Source organism: Lonchura striata, chromosome 12 (genome assembly GCF_046129695.1).
Source record: "Lonchura striata isolate bLonStr1 chromosome 12, bLonStr1.mat, whole genome shotgun sequence".
Classification (NCBI taxonomy): domain Eukaryota; kingdom Metazoa; phylum Chordata; class Aves; order Passeriformes; family Estrildidae; genus Lonchura; species Lonchura striata.
In genome coordinates, this window is record NC_134614.1 from 22869608 (window position 1) to 22890041 (window position 20434).

At 49.8% G+C, this 20434-nt stretch overlaps 1 protein-coding gene across 1 annotated transcript in view; it reads left to right on the forward strand.

Moving 5' to 3' along the window:
* Window positions 1–11275: 11275 nt before the first annotated feature.
* Window positions 11276–20434, forward strand: part of ITPR1 (inositol 1,4,5-trisphosphate receptor type 1) — a 157320-nt gene continuing 148161 nt past the window's right edge. The window contains exons 1-2 of the mRNA XM_077786196.1: window positions 11276–11522; window positions 19292–19399. Of these exons, the coding sequence (XP_077642322.1) occupies window positions 11497–11522; window positions 19292–19399 (134 nt within the window). The 5' untranslated portion in view covers window positions 11276–11496. The remainder of the gene's footprint in view (window positions 11523–19291; window positions 19400–20434) is intronic.

Sequence of the window (20434 nt, forward strand, 5' to 3'; positions counted from 1 at the left end):
GGCCGCGCCGCGTTCTGAGGGGGCGGGAGTGGGGCTGTCCCCTCATGACCCCATGTCCCTTCGTGTCCCTTCATGACCCCACTGTCCCCTCATGACCCCACTGTCCCCTCGTGTCCCTTCATGGCCCCACTGTCCCCTCATGACCCCACTGTCCCCTCGTGTCCCTTCATGGCCCCACTGTCCCCTCATGACCCCACTGTCCCCTCGTGTCCCTTCATGATCCCACTGTCCCCTCATGACCCCACTGTCCCCTCGTGTCCCCTCATGACCCCACTGTCTCCTCATGACCCCACTGTCCCCTCATGACCCCACTGTCTCCTCGTGTCCCCTCATGACTCCAGTGTCCCCTCTGTCCCTCTCTGTCCCCTCATATCCCCCACTGTTCCCCCGACCCCATTGTCCCTTCTGTCCTTCATGACCCCCACTGTCCCCTCCCATCCCTCCCTGTCCCACTCTGTCCCTCCCATCCCTCCTTGTCCCCTCATGACCCCATTGTCCCTTCTGTCCCTCATGACCCCACTATCCCCTCCTGTCCCCACCCACACGGTACCTGCAGATCCTGTGCACATTCTGAAGGCTCTGCTGAGGCCTCCCCGGTGCAGAGAACAGCGAGAGGGATCTCCTCGATTCACCTCAAATAAACACCTCGGCTGCCCACCGGGATCTCACCCGGCCATAAACGCCTCAAATGGCCACACAAGTGTCACACGAGGGGTTCCCAGCCCTTTCCTGGAACGCTGCTTTGGGATTCCTGCTCTCCGTCAGGGAACTCACAATTCCTGTGTTCTCCCTCATTTTTCCCGCAGTTCGCTGTAGTTGTTGGAGATTCTGTAAAATCTTTGCTTTCTTGTGGGAGCTTCTGTTCTGAGCTGTCCACAGAACATCATCCCCTATTGTAAATCAGGGGAAGCCAGTGTGAAGAAATGCTGATGTCTGACTCCAGAAGGCTGAATGATTTCTTTATTATAACTATACTATAATACATTCATATACATTAAAGGAGATACTAAAACTACAAACCTACTTGTTCTAACTCACGACTCATTGCCCTTCTTTTGAGAGCCCAGCTACAGGTGGGTTGGATTGGCCATCACCTCAAACAATCCTCACCAGAATCCAACCAAGCGTCACCCCAGGGAAACAATTCTCCAAACACATTGCACATGGGAAAACAAGGAGCAGAAATACAAATTGTTTTCTCTTTCTTCCCTCTGTGCTCCTCTAGGAAAAAATCCTGAGAGAGAGGAGAATGTGCCTGCCACAATCCCTTGCACTAAAACAGATCTTTACTCATCCTGTGGGATATTAATTCAAAATACTCAATATAATTTTGGCTTACACTGGCAGCAAAGAGAAGCATGAATGAAGGGAGTGTGTGTGAACACTGGAAGGAGCTGCACATGAATGTGTTTGCTCTGTGAAGTTTTGCTGTGTGTAAAATGGCAGCGCTGGGAGGCCTCACAGGGAATTCCAATTCCAATTGAATTCCAATTCCAATTGTCCATCATTAGCTCCTTTTGCCTTGTGCTGTGCTCCAGAAAAGCGTTGGTGTGCAGGAAAACAAATGACTGCAAGCTTAATTATACAACCAACCCTTGCTGCTTTGGGGTCAGAAAATGGAAATATTCATTTTGCATTGATCTTTGCCCTTTGTTAAGGAATGAATAGCCATGAAAATGAGAGTTAAATCCAAATTATTTTCTGCTGCTAAATATTTCCCAACACAACTCACTGAAGCGAGAGCAAAAAGTAGGCATCCAAATTCGACAGGCTTCTAGAACTGAAAACACTCAGCCAGGATAAGCTCCCCTTCATAAAGCCCTGGGATTCTGGCTGTGTGGTGCTGGAATTCAGGAAAATCAGCTGATTTCCAACGAGCTGGGACAGCTCTCTAGTGTATCCTGCCCACTCGTTCTCATGGCTCGTTTCCCTGGAATTCTGGTGTGCATTTGTGTGGTTCCACCAGGAGGGTTCATATTCCTTACTCTCCCCAGAGAACAGATGAAATAATTACAGAAAATCCAACTTCCAGCCCAGGATCCTGAAGACTTGGAGAACTTTTGCTGCTGTAGATCATTTTGTGCTCAGCTTTAGTTTTTCTCTCTCCTCACACCGAGTCCCCACGCTTCAGATCTTGTTGTTTTTAAAATGTGATGGGAATGAGAGATTTTCACTGAGAGGCTGAGGTGTTCCAGCATTTGTCAGGAGTGTTTTTCATCCCTGAGTGCTGCATGGATCTCCCTAAGGATGGGGAACTTCTGGGATCATTTTTCCCATTGTGAAGACCAGCCACGAGCAAGAGGAAACAGACTGATCCTCAGAGTCCTGGAATATCTTCTGCTCTCATTTTCCTTCCAGGGCTGTTGACCTGCAGCTGACAAAAGAGACAAAACCAAAACAGCAGAGACAAAACCCGTGCAAAGCCACCCCACAGGCTGGAGGTGCAATGTTCCCAAAACAGCCCAGGGAGGGTTAGCTGTAAATTAGTCAACATAAAACAAGGCAATAGAAATAAAAAGCAAGAAATAGGAATAAAAATAGAAAGAAATCAAAATAGAAATAAAAAGACTTCAAACTTCATTTTAACATCTTTCATCAGTGCTGAATTTCCATAATTGCTAAAAATAAAGTAGGAGTGGAGCAGAATAAGGTTTGAAAAGGAGAAAAAGAACAAAGTACTCCGATAGCAAGAAATAAAAATCCCTCACAAGTTGTTTCCTGTGACTGAAACCACATGTGAAATCGGCCAAACACTCATAGTACAGCTCCCAGGGCTGAGGTGATACCTACCAAGGAGTGTTTTTTCACTATTTCCTCTCTGAATTCTTGAGTTCATTCCCCTGAGCCTCTGGGGGTGTGTGGGCTCCAAGCCCAGCCCTCATGTGCTGCTGAGTGAACAGGACTCTGTTCCCATCTCAGAGCTGCTTCCTGTAGGTCCCATTATCAGGGAAAATTCCTTTAAGGGAATCCTTCCCAAGGTGACTTTTCCCACTCCAACCCTGCCCTACAATTTTACCTCTTTTCAATGCTGTGAGATTATAGGAACCCCTTGAACTCTCTGTGCCTGCAGCAGCATCCCATAGCAAGTTCCTAAAGACAAATGGACATGTTCTTCTGCATTGGAAACTTCCATGATTATCTTGTTTTTGCCAGCACCCCTTCAAATCCAGTGAGCTCTTTACAGAGCTTGGTCACTATTTTTGGCTGAAGGCCCAAAAATTGGAGCACGTAATGACAGGACAAGGGGGAATGCATTCCAGCTGACAGAGAATAGGTTTAGGTTGGATATTAGGAGGAAATTGCTCCCTGTGAAGGTGGGGAGACTCTGGCACATGGTGCCCAGTGAGAGCAGCTGTGGCTGCCTCATCCCTGGAAGTGTCCAAGACCAGGTTGGATGGGGCTTGGAGCAACTCGGACCGTTCTGGGATGCTGTGAGCTCCTCAGCCTTTGAAGAACTGACCAAGACCCAGAATCAAACGTAGTCCACAAGCAAAAACGTGCCCTTTGGTATTTGGCATTTGGGAGAGGAATGTCTCTGAGGGGCAGCCTCCATTCCCTCCCTGGGCAGCCCATTCCCGTGTTCTCCCCCAGGGCTGCTGCTCGGGTTTATCCCTCAGTGCTGGAGCTATTTTAAGGCCCACTGTGTGCAGAGCTGCTCAAGGTGCTCAGCAGGCAAAGCTCTGCCCCTGGCTCTGGTGACAGCCCTTCTGTCACTGCCTCGGAGCCGCTGCAGCCACTCACAGCCTCCTCCTGCTGAAGCCATCCAGAGATTAGATTCGATTACACAAGAATTCATTAGGATTATCTAATGATATTCGGCACCGCTCCTCTGCCAAATTCCTGATGAGTAATGGCTTGTAGTATTGCAGCCATGGAGGAAACCCATAAAATTCTGTTCTCTGACCTTCACTTCAGTTCCTGAGTCACGGGCTTCAGCTGCTGCATATCCTTGCTCCAGAGCCACAGCTACAGCTCCTCTGGAGGTATTTTTAGTGGAGAGCCAGTGCAGGGGAAGTTATGTTGATTCCACACTGGCTAATCTGGACTTGTTCCCATTCACCAGTGTTATCCTGCTGCTGTAGAGAGGGAGACAAGCGAGGAGCAGGCACCATTCCTACCTGTTACCCACGGCAGCAGGTGGGTGTGGGTGAGAGTGAGTGGGGAACTGCTTCCTTCACCTAAATCCCAGTTAAAGTGATGCAGTTGTTCTGCAGGCAAACACTGCACCTACCCCTGCATGGCTCTGGCTGCTGCCAGCCAGCCACGGAGGGGAGGAAAAATAGGGTGGAACTGTGAGGAATAACCTTGGCTAATATTTCAGGACAAATAATTATATAATACAATAAATAACTGAAAAATCACTACTTTTTATTCGCTGCTGGTCATTCTGGCTGAAGTTGTGATGTCTCCCGTGCTGTGACACCCCCATGCTGTAATTTTAGTGAAGAGGAACTCCAGTGGCACTCGCTGTTTCCAGAGTTTGGAGCCGTTCCTGCAGAGCAGCCGTGACTCTGCTCAGCCGAGGGCTCACACCTGAGTCACGGCAGAGGTGACAGCACCTGTGCAGGCAGGTGCTCACCTCAACCCTCACCTCCCCGCTATTCTGTGTTCCCAGACAGCGCTGACTCCTGGTTTACTCAGTATTTACCCAGTGGTTACTCTCGCAGCCTCTGTGCCCGGTACTCCCGTACGCTCGCCCTCTGCCCAGGGCTCTGTGCGGAGTCCCCTGGACCAAAACACATCCGCGTCCCCAACCGGGGGGGGTTCGCCCCCATCACTGACCGCACGGACCCGGGGATCTATCTACATCACTGACCGCACGGACCCGGGGGTCCGTCCCTGTCCCTGACCGCACGGACCCGGGGATCCATCCCCGTCCCTGACCACACGGACCCGGGGATCTATCTACATCACTGACCGCACGGACCCGAAGGTCCATCCCTCTGACTGAGCGCACGGACCCGGGGGTCCATCCCCGTCCCTGACCGCACGGACCCGGAGATCTATCTACATCACTGACCGCACGGACCCGGGGGTCCATCCCTGTCACTGACCACACGGACCCAGGGATTTATCTACATCACTGACCGCACGGACCGGGGGTCTCCGCTGTCCGCTGCCCCCGCCCGCAGCGCGGCGCGGGGCACGCTGGGAGCTGTAGTCCCGCGGGACGCGCCCCCGCGGCGGCGCGGCGGCGGCGGGACTCGGTTACCCGGCGTGCCTCCCGGGCTATTTAAGGCGCGGCGGCGGGCGCGGAGCGCAGTGACCATGTGGACGCGCAGCTAAGGCGGCGGCGGGCGCAGCCTCCGGGAACGGGACCGCCGCCGAAATGGAGCTGCCGAGCCGTCCATAGCCCGCCCCGCCGCCTCCGGAGCCAGGTACGGCCGGGAGAGAGCGGGCACGGCTGGGCAGGGAGGGAGGCGGTGAGCGGCCGTCGGGGCAGCCCCGTCCCGCAGCCCGAGGGATGCGGCTCGGTGCTGGGCGGGGATACCCGGGGATGCAGCCCGTTGCTAGGCGGGGGTACCCGGGCACGCAGCCCGCTGCCGTGCAGGGATGCATGCCCGTGCTCGGCGGGGATGCCCGGGCAGGCAGCCCTGGCAGGACCGGGCAGAGACCCCTCCGCCGTCCCGCAGCGCTGCCGGAGCGGGGTCGCGTCCCCCGGCCCGCCGCGGGCTCGGCGCTGCAGCTGCGTGCCCGCTCCAACTTTGCCCGTGGTTTTGCCCCCGTGCTCGGGGCTCGGCTGCGAGGGATGTTTGGTGTTATGTAAACACTCGTGAGCGCCGATGGGGACTTGGCTATGGGCGATCTTCCTCTTAAATGGTCAAAAAGCGGGCGGCTGTGGGTGGATGTTTCGGAGGGTCCCGGTGACTGGCCTGACAGGCCAAATATTTGGCTGTTTCCTGGACTACAATAACTGGACCTCGGCGGGGGAAGGGGTGGGGGCACATGTGCATTCCCCGTGCGTGTACGTGGGATTTGCCACAACGCCGAGCGGCTTCCCGGCTTGGTGCGGTGCTGCGGGATGCTCGGGGCTCCTCCGGCGGGGCAGGGCTCGCTGTGCCTCTCGCTTTTCCCGCAGGGAAATGCTCCAGCTGCGGCTGCCTCAGCCCTTCCCCTCCCTGCCCCAGGTGGGTTCGCTCCGGCCGCCGGAGTTTGTCTGAAAAGACTCCAACAGGTGAAAGGCTGGAGTTGAATTTATCGCCGTGCCACGGTTCTGTGCCTGCTCCGCCGCAGATGGATTGGGCTGCGGTCCTGCTGCTCACAAATCAGGAAGGGAGAACGTGGCTAATACAATCCAGATCTTTGCCTGATGAAGATTTAGTGACTGCAAGTCGTGTAGGGAGCAGCGTGTGTGGGAGCTGCTGGTTTTGTTTATTAGTGAGGGTCGGTACCTGTGCATGTGTTTTATTTCTTGAAGTGCATTTAGTTATTTGCCTTTGGGGCTGTTTTGAGCCTGCTGTCCCAGGACTTGCAGCCGTGTTGAGCAGGAGGGTTGGCTGACTCCGAGGCCCATGGTGGAGCTGTTTTCCTTGCAGGGCTCAGCTGTGGCAGTGCGGGATGCCATGTGAGGCCAATATCCCTTCCTTCCCCTCAGTGCTTCCTCTGGAGCCGCTTCATGGGCTACCAGGTGCTGGATTTCTCTTTGGTTCTTTTCTGTACCTTGATTTACACCCATTTCCTCACGCAGCAAGTATCCCATGGTCTGAATGCCTGGTGGTTGTGCTGGTGGAAGCAGTTCCAGCATTGCAGGGTGTCGTGGCTGGAGCAGAGCTTTGGCTGTTCAGTGGGTGGAGAACGCTGCTGGCATCCATCAGGCCAGAAGTTTAGGGGTCACAGGACACTTGGTGAAAAAAATGTGGGACTTGACCACCGTGGGACTCAGCAGCTTGAGCTGGTGTGAAGCTGTAGTGCTCAGTGTGCCTAAACCAAAACAAGGAGTCACTGTGAAAACAAAACCACGGTTCTAGTGTGTTTCAAAACAAGCCGATGCTGAGCTGATTATTTCTAATGTTTTCTTTAAGCCGCCTCTTATTTGTCAATAACAGGGGTTTTTCTTGTTAAAATACCTTATTTCCCCAAGATTAAAATGTTTGCTTAGATGAGGGTTTTTTCCCACCATCTGCTTGTTTTGCAGTGTTGATTAAGCCTTGAAAATAGTTTCCTCTTACCAGGTTTCATAAATTAGGAAGTAAACAAACGGGAGTAAGTTTGCTTTGCCCTTGCAATCATGGGGTGGAGCTTAGCTCGGGGAAATGGTTTTTATGAGATGTGCTAATCCTGAACACCATCGTTGGAGGGTGGAGGAGGCCTTAGTGAAGAGCACAGGAGGGGGAGCATTTGATTTATTTCTTTGATGGTGGTTGGTGGAGCTGCAGGTTTGGATGAATGGAACTGTCCTGGGACTGATGAAGACTGATGAACAGAGTGGAGGGGCTGTAAGGGACACTTGTGATCTCTGGTTGTACATGAGCAGTGTAATTTTGGGAGGAATTCTCACTGAAAGGGCTGTCAGGCATTGGCAGGGGCTGCCCAGGGAGGCTGTGGAATCCCCATCCCTGGAGGTATCCAAGCAGCACTTGGGGACAAGGGGAGGATTGGGCAGTGCTTGGACTCGATGATCCTGGGAGTCTTTTCCAGCCTCAGTTTTGTAACATGATGTTATCCACAGCAGCACCAATCCTCTCATGTTCCCTCAACAATTTTGGTGTAGTGTAGTCTAGAAAATGCACAAATTGAGTTAAAGTGAAGAAATAATTTCAAGTCCTGGCAGCTCACAAGTGAGGATGTTGCAGCCTAAAGGGAGAGTTGAAACCATGCTGTGCTGCTGTGTGGTGTGAGGTCCTGCTCTATTTGTAGTGACTCCTCTGCTGAGGACAGCACTGAATGTCCCTGACAGCGTGGCAAGCACCAGAACAGGGCACCTGCAGGGGTGGCAGGTTTGGGGTGAATTTTGGGCATCCAGCTCCTCCAGTACTGTGTGTGTGCCAGAGAAAAGGGAACAGCCCCAGGAGCTGGTCAAATTGGGGTGGTCCAGAAGTCTGTTCTGGAAGCAGAAGCTCCCTTTGGCTGCTTCTTGTCAGATGAGCTGGTCTCTCCTGGTAAATGCTGAAATGGACAGCATTGAGGTGGAACTTCTTGTTCAGTGCTGTCAAGCGGGATTAAAGCAGATCCCAAATCTCCTGAGCCCTTGTCTGGTACCTGCCCTTGAATTAGAACCATCACAAGAGCAGGTGCTGCTTGTTCTGATGAGCTCTTGGGGCAGCTGTAGCTGCTTTTGGCCACCTGGGCTCGTTTGTGCCCAGGCAGGCAAGAGACCAGTGCCACCTGAGCTGTCCCAGCACTGATGTGGCATCAGCACCAGGGCAGTGCCAGTGCCTGTCCTGGGCACTGCTGGGGCACCTCCAGTCTTGGGAACAGCTCTGGGACCCTCAGTGCAAGAAAAACATTGAGGGGCAGAGATGGGAATGGAGCTGGGGAGGGTCAGGAGCAGCTGGGAAGGGGCTCAGCCTGGAGAAAAGGAGCTCAGGGGGGACCCTGTGGCTCTGCACAGCTCCTGCCAGGAGGGGACAGCCAGGTGGGGATGGGCTCTGCTCCAGGGACAGGGACAGGAGGAGAGGGAATGGCCTCAAGCTGGGCAGGGGAGGCTCAGCTTAAAGATTAGGAAAAATAACTTCACTTGAAAGGGTAATCAGACACTGAAATGGGCTGCCTGGGGAAGCAGTGGGGTTCCCATCCCTGCAGATGTTCAGAGACTGAGCAGATGTGGCTCTGCCTGACATGGTTGGGTGGGCACAGTGCTATCAGTTCAACTCAATACCTGGAAGGTCTTTTCCAGCTTCCATGACCCTGCGATCCTGCCTGGTTTGTTGGCTGTGGTGGTTCCCCAGTGCACAGCAGACTCCTTTGGAATATCTCATGTGTCAACTTGCAAAGTGTACTGGGAGTCTTTGAGACATTATTACCCCATAAATACAAGATCGTTGTAGTTGTAGGATTGTCTTAAAGCCAGGAGGAATCTCAGGCTCCCGTGGGAGGTGGGATGAGGGTAGTGGCTCTGTAGTAGCTGGTAGACGAGCTGCTGGCTCGCCCGTGGGTGAGTGTGAGGGAAGGCGGCCTCAGCAAAGCAGCTTATGGAGACCAAAGGGTTTAGAGGCAGAAAATCATGTACTGCAAGAAGGTTATGTAAATGTAACATCTCTGCCACAATGAGACTGTGCTGTAAATCCTGGTTCCTAAAGATCTGCATAGTGTATGTCCCAAATTAGTTTCTTCTGCTAAGATAGCAACAGAAAGTGAAGGTGCTTGGGTGGCCTGGAGCCTTTTTTTGGTGCTGTTTGTGTGTGAGAATCAAAATCTGGGTGTCAAAAGCTGCCCGGTTTTATCCAGTGGCCTGTGCTGGGTGGGGCCAGGTGCTGCTTTAGAGGCTGGAAGAGCTGTAGAGGGTCCCTGTGCTGCAGGGCTGGATGCTGGCTGTGCCCGTGGCTGTTCCAAGTGTGTGCCCTTCCAGCGAGCTCTCCTGGAGGCTGCTGCAGGAGCCTGGGTGCCAGAACTGCACGAGCTTTGATCTGGTTTGATATTCCTGTCTGATTTCTGCTCCCCACGGACACTACAGAAGGACTACAGCAATTATTGCCTCGTTCTCTGGCTTGGCACGAGCAGGCAGTGGCTGGGGATGGAGGCAGATCCCTCTTTCCAGGGTGCTGCAAGTACTTGTTAGATGGGCAGAGGGCAGCCAGAGGCTCCTTGTGTGATTCTTGCTTGTGCTGTACTTGAGAAAGAATTTCCAGGTCTTCAGGGCACTTGTGCTTTATGGGACCAAATTTGCTGAGAAAAGCCGTGGCTGCTTCATCCCTGGAAGTGTCCAAGGCCAGGCTGGACAGGGCTTGGAGCAATGTGGAGTAGAGGAAGATGTCCCTGCCCATGACAGGGGGTGCAATGAGATGATCTCCATGGTTCCTTCCAACACAAACCATTCTGGGATTGTGTTCTGTGAAAAAGATGAAATAGAAACTACAGGAACTGTAATTCAAGTGAGGAAAGCTGCAACATTCAGCTGTGGATTCCAAACTCAGAGGAGTTTCATTTTCATGCTTGTGGTTTTGGTTCTCAAAACTTGGATCAGAACTTCCTAGCAGCGTTCTATGGAGAATAAAATGTCAGTTGATATTCAAGTTAACCCTGTGGAGAGAAAATGGGTTGGAAATGTGCGTGGAAGTCTGTGGTACTTGGGGATTTGTTGCTTGTGGCAATGTGATTGCATCCTCATGTGCCAGAACTCCAACATGAAGAGTGCTGCAGGAAGCTGAGTGTTCCTAGCTCACTGATGATATTCCCTGGAAGTGTCCAGGGCCACACTGGGCAGGGTTTGGAGTAACCTGGTCTAGTGGAAGGGAGTGGAACAACATGATCTTTCAGGTCCTTTTCAAGCCAAACCAGTCTGTGCTCAAAGGAGGGGGAGTAGCTCTGAGAAATGGAAATTCCAGATGTTTCTGGGTTAAGATATTAGGTAATGCCTCTGCTTCTGGACTAATGTGATGCTGAGCTCTAAGGGAAGAGGCTTGGTTGGTTGAAGCCAGTGTCACAATGGACACAGGCAGTTCATCCTCTGCTCGTCTGGTGCTTGATCTTCTGTGGTCAGAGGATGATAATCTCTGAGCATGCAAATGGAAGACATTTCTGATCATAGGAGGCCAAAAATGGCTGCTGCTCAAAGGCTATACTTTGTTTTTTATTTTATGCGATTGTTTAGTAGCAGTTTTGCGTGAAACTTGTATAAACATTTCTTTTGTCCCTTGGCCCACCTGTCCACCTCTTCAAAAATTCAGAAATCTGCCAAGAAGTTGTGAAGAAGGAAGCTTTGTTTGCAGTCCAGCTCTGTCCCATCTGCCTCCCACTCCAAGGAGAAACACATGGCCACAGATGCAGGCTCAACCTCAGCTGGCTGATGGCGCTTGATCCGAAGGGTTAATTGGGAACTTCTGATTAAAATAATTAAATAACTCTGCAGTCCTTGGCCGCTCCTCTCTTAAGCGTTCAGCAGATTCGGATGCTAATGCTCGTGGGTGGTTCAGTATTTTGAACCTTTGCCTTCTGGAAAATTACAGTTGGGAGGCCAACAGGTACAAGGCAGCCTGGGAACTGGAGCCTTCATCTGTAACGCAGCCTGGCCCATCGGGGCTTTGGAGCTCAAAGTAGGTCCCTTGGCCACCAGTGGCTCTCCACACGTGCTCATCATGTGCTGGCAGTGGCTCCTCCTCTTGGGCTGGTTGTCCCGGGCGCTGAGGTTTTATCCAGAGCCGGGAGCCAGCGGAGGTGTCCGGGAGGGACGCGCGGCGCACGGGAGGGTCCTGCCTCGCCTCGGGGACAGCGCAGCCCTCGGAGCCTGCAGGGGCTGCCCAGCGGGACACCGGCCTTGGCTTCCCTGCCAGAGGGGACCCAGCCCTGCCGGGGGACGCCCTGCCCAGCCCAGCCCTGGAGACCGACAGAGAGCCCGCCATGGAGGAGAGGGAGCCCCCGCCGAGGTGCGCTGCTGCCCGGGGATGGGGATGGGGACAGGGAATGAGCAGCTGCAGGGGATGGAAGCTGCTCCATCGAGGCACAAGTGAGGAAACCGCTGGGTTCAGTGAGTGTTGAGTTTGCTGTGGGGTGCAGGAACCAGCCCCTGCTGCGCTGAGCCCTCAGCAGATAGCTGGCCACACCAAGTGACATTGGGACTGTTCCGTGCCCTCTTCTTCCCTGGCCATCCTTGTTCCTTGGCCAAGCTCCAGCTGGTGTAATAAACCAAGCTTGCTCTCTTTCCCCATGACTTTGGTTGTCCTGGTCCTTGTGGCGTGTTCCAGCTCTCTCCTGATTGAAATATGCTGGAAAACATTGTGTGCTCATCGGGGCCTCGTCCAGAGGCTGACATCCAGGCTGCCTCCTCCCAGCAGGGCTGGAGCCAGCAAGGATGGACTTCAGGAAGTATCAGCTTCAGCAAGTGCTCCTTGCTTTTAACAGGATTAGGAAGATGCTGTCAGGTCATACTTAGTTTGGAACAAAAAAATGTTCTTTTTCCCCTGACAGTGTGTCTCTAATAGAGTTTCTTTTTCCAGCTGTCTGCAGATGCCTGTCAGTAGGACCTGTCAGTCATGTTTCTTACCTCAGTCAGTGGCTGCTGTGTAAGGGATTGCTGTCAGAGTGAAACTTCCATGCTTTTGACTTGAATTTTCTGTATCTAGCTTGTTCGGTTGCACTGGGCAAATAATTAAAAAAAAAAAAAAAGCAAATGCCCTTTCTAAGGAGAAAAGAACATTGTGCACATTTGCTTTCCTGTACTGAGGTTTTATTGAGGTTAAAGTTACCAAAATGAGTTGCTTTATCTGTTTTCTTAACTGCTGTTGCACCTATGAAATAGTCACTTCAGAATAACTCTGTCACTGATGTGATAAAAATCTATTTATCTGTGGAGTGGCAAATAGTATGAATAGAACGTCATTAACTCGGCCCTCATCTTGCTGTGTGAATTTACACTTCTCTCCCTACTTATTTTTAGAGGAAGGGGAAGCGTGTGCTTGATTAGATGTGCAGTGAGTGATCTCCCCCCTGGGAGTGGAGGGGAGTGTGAGCTGCTGGATGGGGATTTGGGAGACCTGGATTCAGATCTGGGCCCCGACTCTGACCTGCTGCGTGTCCTTGAGAAAGTCACAGTGCTCTGCTGCTCCCTCCTTCCCCTTTTCCCCAGCCTCCATCTTGCCTGTTCAGCCTGGAAATTGGAAGAAAAAAAATCTGCATTTTAAGCGTCAGGAGGAAAAATACTTGGTCTGCGAAAGTGCATTTCTCCTCCTTAATCTAACGGTTCATCAGCCACCCATGTGTGGCAGACAGCAGCCTCCTGGACATGAAAGGTTGCAGCTGAAGGGAAAACAAGATCCTGTGGTAGATAAATGCACTGCACTGATAGTTTATTTTTTAAAGGGTAATCTCTGAAATGGAGCCCCATGTGCATAGCTGAACCCTCCCAGCGCTGTCCCTTAGCAGCAGGTGAGAGGATCCTGGTGTTCAGCACATGGCCTGCCCCACACATCCCAAAATCTCTTCATTTTCCTTTCCCTGGCGAGTGCAAAGAGCTCCTTTCAGATTTGCTAAGCAGAGGCTTTGCAGATGACAGAGCTCTGTCCTCAGCCCCAGCACGGTGATTATTCACCGGGTGAGCTTTTAAATAAAGCACTTCCTCCCCTCTTCAGCTGTTCTAATGGGATTCTTAGGAATCTTTCCTGGCGTCCTCGGGGAGGAAACCTTCTTTTTTTTACTGAATGAGAAACATCAGGTTTGGGTTCAGATTTTCAAGGTGGCTGCACCTGTGAAAATACAGAATGCTCTGTGGGTGTTATCCAAAAAAAACCACATAAAGTCTTGATTAGTCTGTAGGGCCAAATTTTCAGCCAAGTAATCTGGTAAAATTTGGATTTACCAGATTATCTAAGCACTGGATTTTCAGGATAATACAGTGTTTGGTTGCATTTTAAAAATGTTAATTTGCTTGGCCCGATTTATCAGTATTAATGACCCAATTCAATTTAATTCAAACACAGACTTACCTGGTCTTGGGGGTTCTCAGATCTGTTAATTTCTGTTAATTTCTGTTAATTTCTGTTAATCTGTTAATTTCTGTTAATTTCTGTTAATTTCTGTTAATTTCTGTTAATTTCTGTTAATTTCTGTTAATTTCTGTATGATTCTGCTTATGCCATTAAGCAGTTCTTTGTGTTTGCTTCTTTGTTGTCTGTCTACCCTTAAACTCTGGTCTTGCTTCTGTCAAAAACTGAAACAGAATTAAACTTTCCCTCTGGAATTTCCTGTCGGCGGTAATGAAGTTGAAACACTTAAGTACAGTTTGAAATTCTATTCTTAAACGACCGAGATAGTGAAAAAGACTTTGATAAAGTGGTGCTCCAGTTTTGATAGCAGTACATATAAAATTGCCAGTGTTTATTGAATTGAGCACTAAACCACAGTGCAAATCTGCCAGCAGAGACCTGAGTGCATCCTGGGACTGCAGGGCACAGCAAGGAGCTTTTTTCTTACTCTAAACAAACATCATTAGAAGCATCTTGGAAAGACACAGTAATTTGTATCCCAGTTGCTGGGAATCGAGCAATCAGCAATAAGACGCATTTGGGCTTGTTTATCTTACAAACAGGATTATGGGGTAAAGAATTAAAATCCCACACGAAGCAGACGTGCGAGACATGCAATCAAGGAAGTAGCTTTGAATTCTTTGAAAAAAGCCTTTTCAGAAATGCTGGGGATGAGGAATGACAGGGCAGGGATGTTGTCACACAGTCCCCACCAGGAGGGACTTCAAACGGGGCCTTGGCTCCGCTCTTCAAGGAGAGCAAACTCCAAGCATTGCTCTTGAAACCTGCTTTTTCTGACTTAGCGTCGGGAGTGAGCTGAGTGATGGGAGAAATGAGCGTGAAATGTTTACAGAGCGGTTCATTTCCCACTCGGAGCGGTTCAAAAGGCAGCTGTCTCATTAGGTGGTTGATATTAGCGGTGGGTTTGATTTCGTGGCATTTTCGCTGTTAATCCTGCTTTGACTGCCATGTGAAATGTGTTTTCATGAGAAAAAGGATTGAATTTCAGGGGTTATATTCAATTTATCCTGGCTTATTCAAGGCCATTAGGCTGAGCATATGCTCTGTTTGTGCCCTAAAATCCAACAGAGTCCTGGGAGCTGGTGGGAACCGTTCTGGGTCTGCAGAGCTTCTCCGTGGCTTTGGGGACAAACCGTGGTCGAGGGCTTGTCCAAACCCTTCCTTTGCCTTTCAGAGCCAGTTCTGTTCAGTCCTTTTCACTGTAGGAAACGCAGCTTCTTTTGAAGGTACACACAAGGTGATCTGGAGTAAGAAATAATCAGAATTAAGCTCTTAGCTGTGTCACTTTCTGTCCAGTCAGAAGATCAAACTCCTGGTGGTGTGGTGCTCACCAGAGCAGGGGGCAAAGTGCTGAAAATCCTGGGCTGAATAGCAGATTTTCCTGGCTTTAATTCTCTGCCTGAAATTAGCTAATTTCTAATGCATGTGCAGATCCAACCCCATAGAGCAGAGCTGGCAGAAAAACTTGTAGGTCAGTTCCTTGAACTTCACATGAAATCCAGCAGAATCTATTTGAGTCAGTTGCTTAACCAGAAACTTGATTATTGTTTTCCTGTGCAGATAAGCTGTATAGAAAACATACTGAGACACTAACTTTGATATAGACATGAGGAAACAGTCACCAACAGAATTATAAAGATTCAGGCTTTCAAGGCTTTAAAAAAATACTGTAGAATGTGTTCGTATTTCAGGAATTTTTTGATGTCTATGGGCAGATATAGTTAATTTCTCAACGTGCAGCCCACTTTTAGTTCATGGTTCTTTTGTAGCCTGGCAAGTCCTTCTGTCTGTTAAAATTTGAACCTTCAGCTTAGTGGGAAAATAACATTATTTTTACAGCTTGGGTTGCTGCTGTTGATGTTGCTGCCACCTGAGTTAAGCTGCTTGGAGAAACCTGACTTGATTTTTGCTAGATAATGCCACACTTATCAGTGCTTCATCTCTGATTTTTTTCAAGTGAGTTTACCTAGAGGGAATCTTGTTTTCCTGCAGTGTTTAAGGGGAGGAGGAGGACAATGCTCCCTGGGTAACGCTGCCGTGTTTCAGCTGGAACAGGATGAATTTCCTGCAGGAATCCCCTCTTGCAGGACTGTGAGAGTGCCATTAAAACTGGGATTATGCACAGAATAACTGCAAATATTCTCTTAGGGCCGTCCCCATATCTAGTATAAATCAGTTGCTCTTGGCACTGGTATATCTAAAATAAATAAATAGTGGGGTAATGGTTGTATTTGTCTATGGAGCACAATTGCCTTTCGAGCAGCGTGACTGTGCTGTACCCAGGAGAGCCAGGTACTGGGAGGGTGTGAAAATCCTCCTGTCCTGCACTTCCAGGGGGTTCTGATGGTCATCCCTGGCTCTGGTCAGTGCCTTGGGGAGGGCAGTGTCCCCTCCACTGCCAGGGGACACCCACGGATGCTCTGAGGGACATGTGCAGGAGCCAACCTGTTCTCCTCAGTCCCTGTGGCCTCCCTGTGCTGTGAACTCAGGATAAATGTGCCAAGGCTTGACAGATTTTTACTGCCTCCGCTTCTGGCTTGTCCTGCTGAACAAAATAATCAAAAATGACCCCCACAGAGGTCTGATTTTGGGAGGATTCGCGTGGTCAGCTGTTGTTGACAGCATCTTTTAGAAAAAGGTTTTCAAACTGGGTACCTGGGAACTTTGCTCTTAAAAACTTTCCAGTTCTACTTTTTTGCACATTAATTTCCCAGTTGTCAGAGATAGGAAAATCCTCCATTTGATGTGGCTGATCATTCAGGGTGTGATGCCAGTCACTGGAGTGGTTTTGTTAGTGCCTTGTGGGGAGGCTGTAAAAAGCTTTGAAGCTCACTCAGGGTAGCAGTGACTCTGCTCCCTTCTGCGTGGGGAAGCCTGTGGGGTCACTGAGTCCCTTCTCCATCTGCCAGTGCAGCGTGGTCCTGAGCCCTGGCCAAGCTGAGAAGCAGCATTTGGAGGGAGAGGTGTCAGTGGGGCTGGTTTTGGCTGTTAAAAAATAGCCAGTGTTCAGTTTGACTATGGGGGAGCCTGAGGATAAATCAGTATTTTATAAGAGGCTCACCCCGGTGAATTGGCTCCCTGCTTCCCGAGGTGGTGGAGCATCTCCTGGCGTGTTGGAGATGACATCCCACTGATGGGTGTTAGAACAGTGTTCAGCAATCCAAGAGAAGGGGCAGTGAGGATTTACGTGGTGATTAAGCCTTAGGAAAGAAGGTTATTGTAGCCAGATCAGCCCTTTGGAAAGCCAAACTCCAGCCGAGCTGGGGTTGTGAGGAGCACAGCTCTCCTGGGGGGAGCAGCACAGGCTGGGCTTCCAGGCTGCATCCCAAACCTGGCTCTGCAGGGAGGCTTTGCAAGCTCATCCAGGAGTTCTAAGGATGACCTGGTGAAGAGCCCAGCTGTTCAATTCACTGCTTAAGAGTTACAATTTCATGGTACGGTGGGGTCTTCCTCAGTGAAGAAAATGTGAGAAAATCGAGGCTGTATCCTGGAAAGTGATGCAGGAATTTGCATGTCCATCCCTGAGCCTGGTTTTGGGCAATGGTCTGAGATTTTTTTGTTTTTTGACAAGAAAAAAAATCTCTGATGGAAGTCACTAATTTTGACCTTCCCATCCCTTGGGAAGAGCTGTGGTGAACATCTGCCTCTTGTGAGGAAAAAGTAATCCCCACCACAGCCTGGAAAGGAAACATTAATGCCAGGTAGAAAGGGTTAATTTGGGCACATCTGTGGTTTTTGTTGGCTTAGACAGCTTTTGCTTTGGGCTGTCCTAATTCAGGGCTGAGCCTAATTTTGAGGGATGAAAAGGTTTCTAGTCTGAAGTTGGTAGTTTAACATCCAAGTCAGGAAATAGGGAAAGTTGTGTTTCCAGTGCTGCTTATCCAGTCACTCTGCATATTTCTGTATGTTTCTTGGCATATATCTTAAAATAGGTAGCAGTTTTTCTGTCCACTTACCAAGAAAGAATGGGAACAGACTGTGTAACGTGCAGTGGCTGAAAGACTTGGAACTTAACAAGCAACCTGGAGCCTGAGGGTTTGGTTTTGTGTGCACCCAGATTTGATTCCAGAGCAGCTGGGACCCCTTTACCTGCATATCATCCTGGCCTGTTACCTCTTGGTTTTCCTGGATTTGCTTTTCATTGTACCCGTGACACAGATTTGTGGGGATAGAATGTCCATGGTGTGCTTTGATTTAATAATAATGAAAGTTGTTATTGCTATTCCCAGCAGCACAGGTCCTTTGGGAGTCAGGGGGGAGAGCTGGTTGGAGCTTTTTAGAAGAAAAGTGTAATTTTAGGTTTTTATTGCCCTTTCATAGCTGCAAACATCACCTTTTAGAACTCCGTGAATTTGTCCTTGTTGAGCTCCAGGCTTGCCTAACCTGCTCTTTATGCTTTTGGTAAATAAGATAATGTCCAGGGAAAGGGGATATTTATCCCTCTACAGGCAGGGCTGTGCTCTAGAATAAGCAGAATTTCCTGCTGCTCACTTCTTCTGCTCCAAGACCATTGAGAACCTCTTTGGGTGTGATGGAGGGAGAGGGAGGAGGTGTTTTGAGTTCTTTTTTCCTCAGTGTGGGAGCGTGGCCCTGGGCAGTGCTGGCTGCCAGGAGGAGCAGCTTGGAAGAGCCTTGGTGCTCCTGCTGTTTGAAACCTCAAGCACAGGAGCTGCTTGGGCCTTTTGAACTCTGTGATCAAAAAGCAGGGCTTGGGAGGATCTCCAGGACACCAGGAAAAGGGCTTGGGAAAGATGTCTTTGAAAATCCGTTCCATTGGGTTTTTATCCGCGCTTGTGTTGGCTCTTTGTTACTGTGACAGATTGAAATTCAATTTTTTTCTATATTTATTGAAATGACAGGTGGACCCTGTGTCATTTGGACTTGGGGCTTTAGAGAAAATCAAGTTCTTAATACAGCTGAAGTTGGCAACACTCAGTGTCTGTCTCCTCAGTGCTACATTTAAGCCATGTATTTTAAACCCAGGATTGAAGTATTACTGATTCCACGGGGATTTGGTTTCCTGATAAAGCATTTGACTTTGGAAAAATATTAATATTTGTTTTAACATGCAAAATCTGTTGGTTTTGCTGAGTGGGTCTTTGCCTAGTTCTAGTTTTGGGACTGCAGGTCTAAGCAGGAAGTTGCTGGTGTCATGTCAAAATTTTGTCAAAAAATGTTGCCATGACTTGAGTCAATATTTTGATTTTCTCAGGAGCACCATTCTAGCCCAAAGGAGAGCCTTTAAAGGATGCTTAAACATTCCTTTTTAGTGGCAAAGAGAGGTGGTTTAGATTTAGATCCAAATCTGGCTCTGACTGAAGCAGTGCCCTCTCCCTCTGGCAGGTGGGATGGAATGGTTGCTGCAGCTGCACTGAAATCCAGCATCCTCTGGGATGAATGCCTGCCTGTGAAACAGTCCCACGTGGAATGGGATGCCAGTAGCTGCTTGTTTTTCCCTGGTTTATTTTTCCAAGCAGGCACTCTGGCATGCTGGGTTTTCTTTGATACCTGAAGCTCCACTGTGAGAACTCACTGGGTTTTTCAAACAAACCAGCAATCAAAGGCAAAGGCTCCTGTTGCTGTAACCTCTGGTAGCTGCACCAGGGAATTCTGCCTGATTAATGTTGTGCTTTATTCTTTGTTCTTTCTTCCAGGGGCAATAAGCCAGAGATGACTGACAAGATGTCGAGCTTCCTTCATATTGGAGATATTTGTTCTCTCTATGCAGAGGGCTCAACAAATGGATTTATTAGCACTTTGGGGTAAGAACAACTGTTCTCTTGTATTAAAAAACACCGTAAGAAGGACTAGCAGAGCTCAGCTAGCTCTCCTGAGCCTGATCCCAGGGAATACTGGCTGAAGCAAGTGGATAGATCTGGCCCTGAATTTAAAAATGGCCTAAAGGAAGATGGCAGGGTAGATTTTGGGATGATGGAGAGTGTATCTGTGGCTGTGGTGCAGTTTTATGTCCTTGGTGGGGAGGAAGAACCTTGCTAGGTGAAGGGTTAGAGGGGAATGAATGCAATCCAATGATTTTCATGTTGTTGTCTGTCCCGTGTCTGTCTGTGTGTCCCGTCCTGTCCCTCCTGCCCCTTCCCCAGTCAGGGATGGACAGACCCCAGTGCACTCTGCTGACTGCACAAAGGATGTAGCATAGGCAATGGAAGTACATATATATCTAACAAAAAATAAATCAAATCCCCGAGTCAAGTGGTTTAAATACCAGTAACTCACCACCACAGCTAGTTTGGCCTTAGAATTGAGGTTTAATTTGAGGTTTTTCCTGCAAGCAAAATTGTTTTTCTCCTATCAAAGGAGAAGATGTTTTGACCCTCGTGCTTTGCCAGACTCTGAGCTGCAGTGGGGGCTGTGTTGTGCCAGCTCCTGCCCCCTGTGCTTCCCACAGAGCCCCTTTGTGCTGCCTTCCACCAGGACACGGGCAGGTGCTCTGGAGCAGGGGGAAGTGAATGCTACTCCATTAACCAAAAAAAAAAGCTTTTCATGTGGAAAAAGCACCAGCTGGCAGAGCAGGGCCATGGGATTGGAACGCAGCTCTGAGGAGGGCGAGGGAATGTTTGTAGAGGAGGATCTGCAAGCATCAGGAGCTGGGTGCTGCTTGGGGAGGAGCCCTTGCAGGGTGAGAAGCTCCAGGAGCACCTCTGGGCCCTGTTCCCATGGGTGGGAGCAGCGAGGGGCACACAGGGCTGTGCCCAGCGAGGGGCACACACACAACCTGCTCTTTCTCAGGGGCCTCAGGGTGGGTACAGTCCCAGCACATTTTTTGATGCCTACAAGTC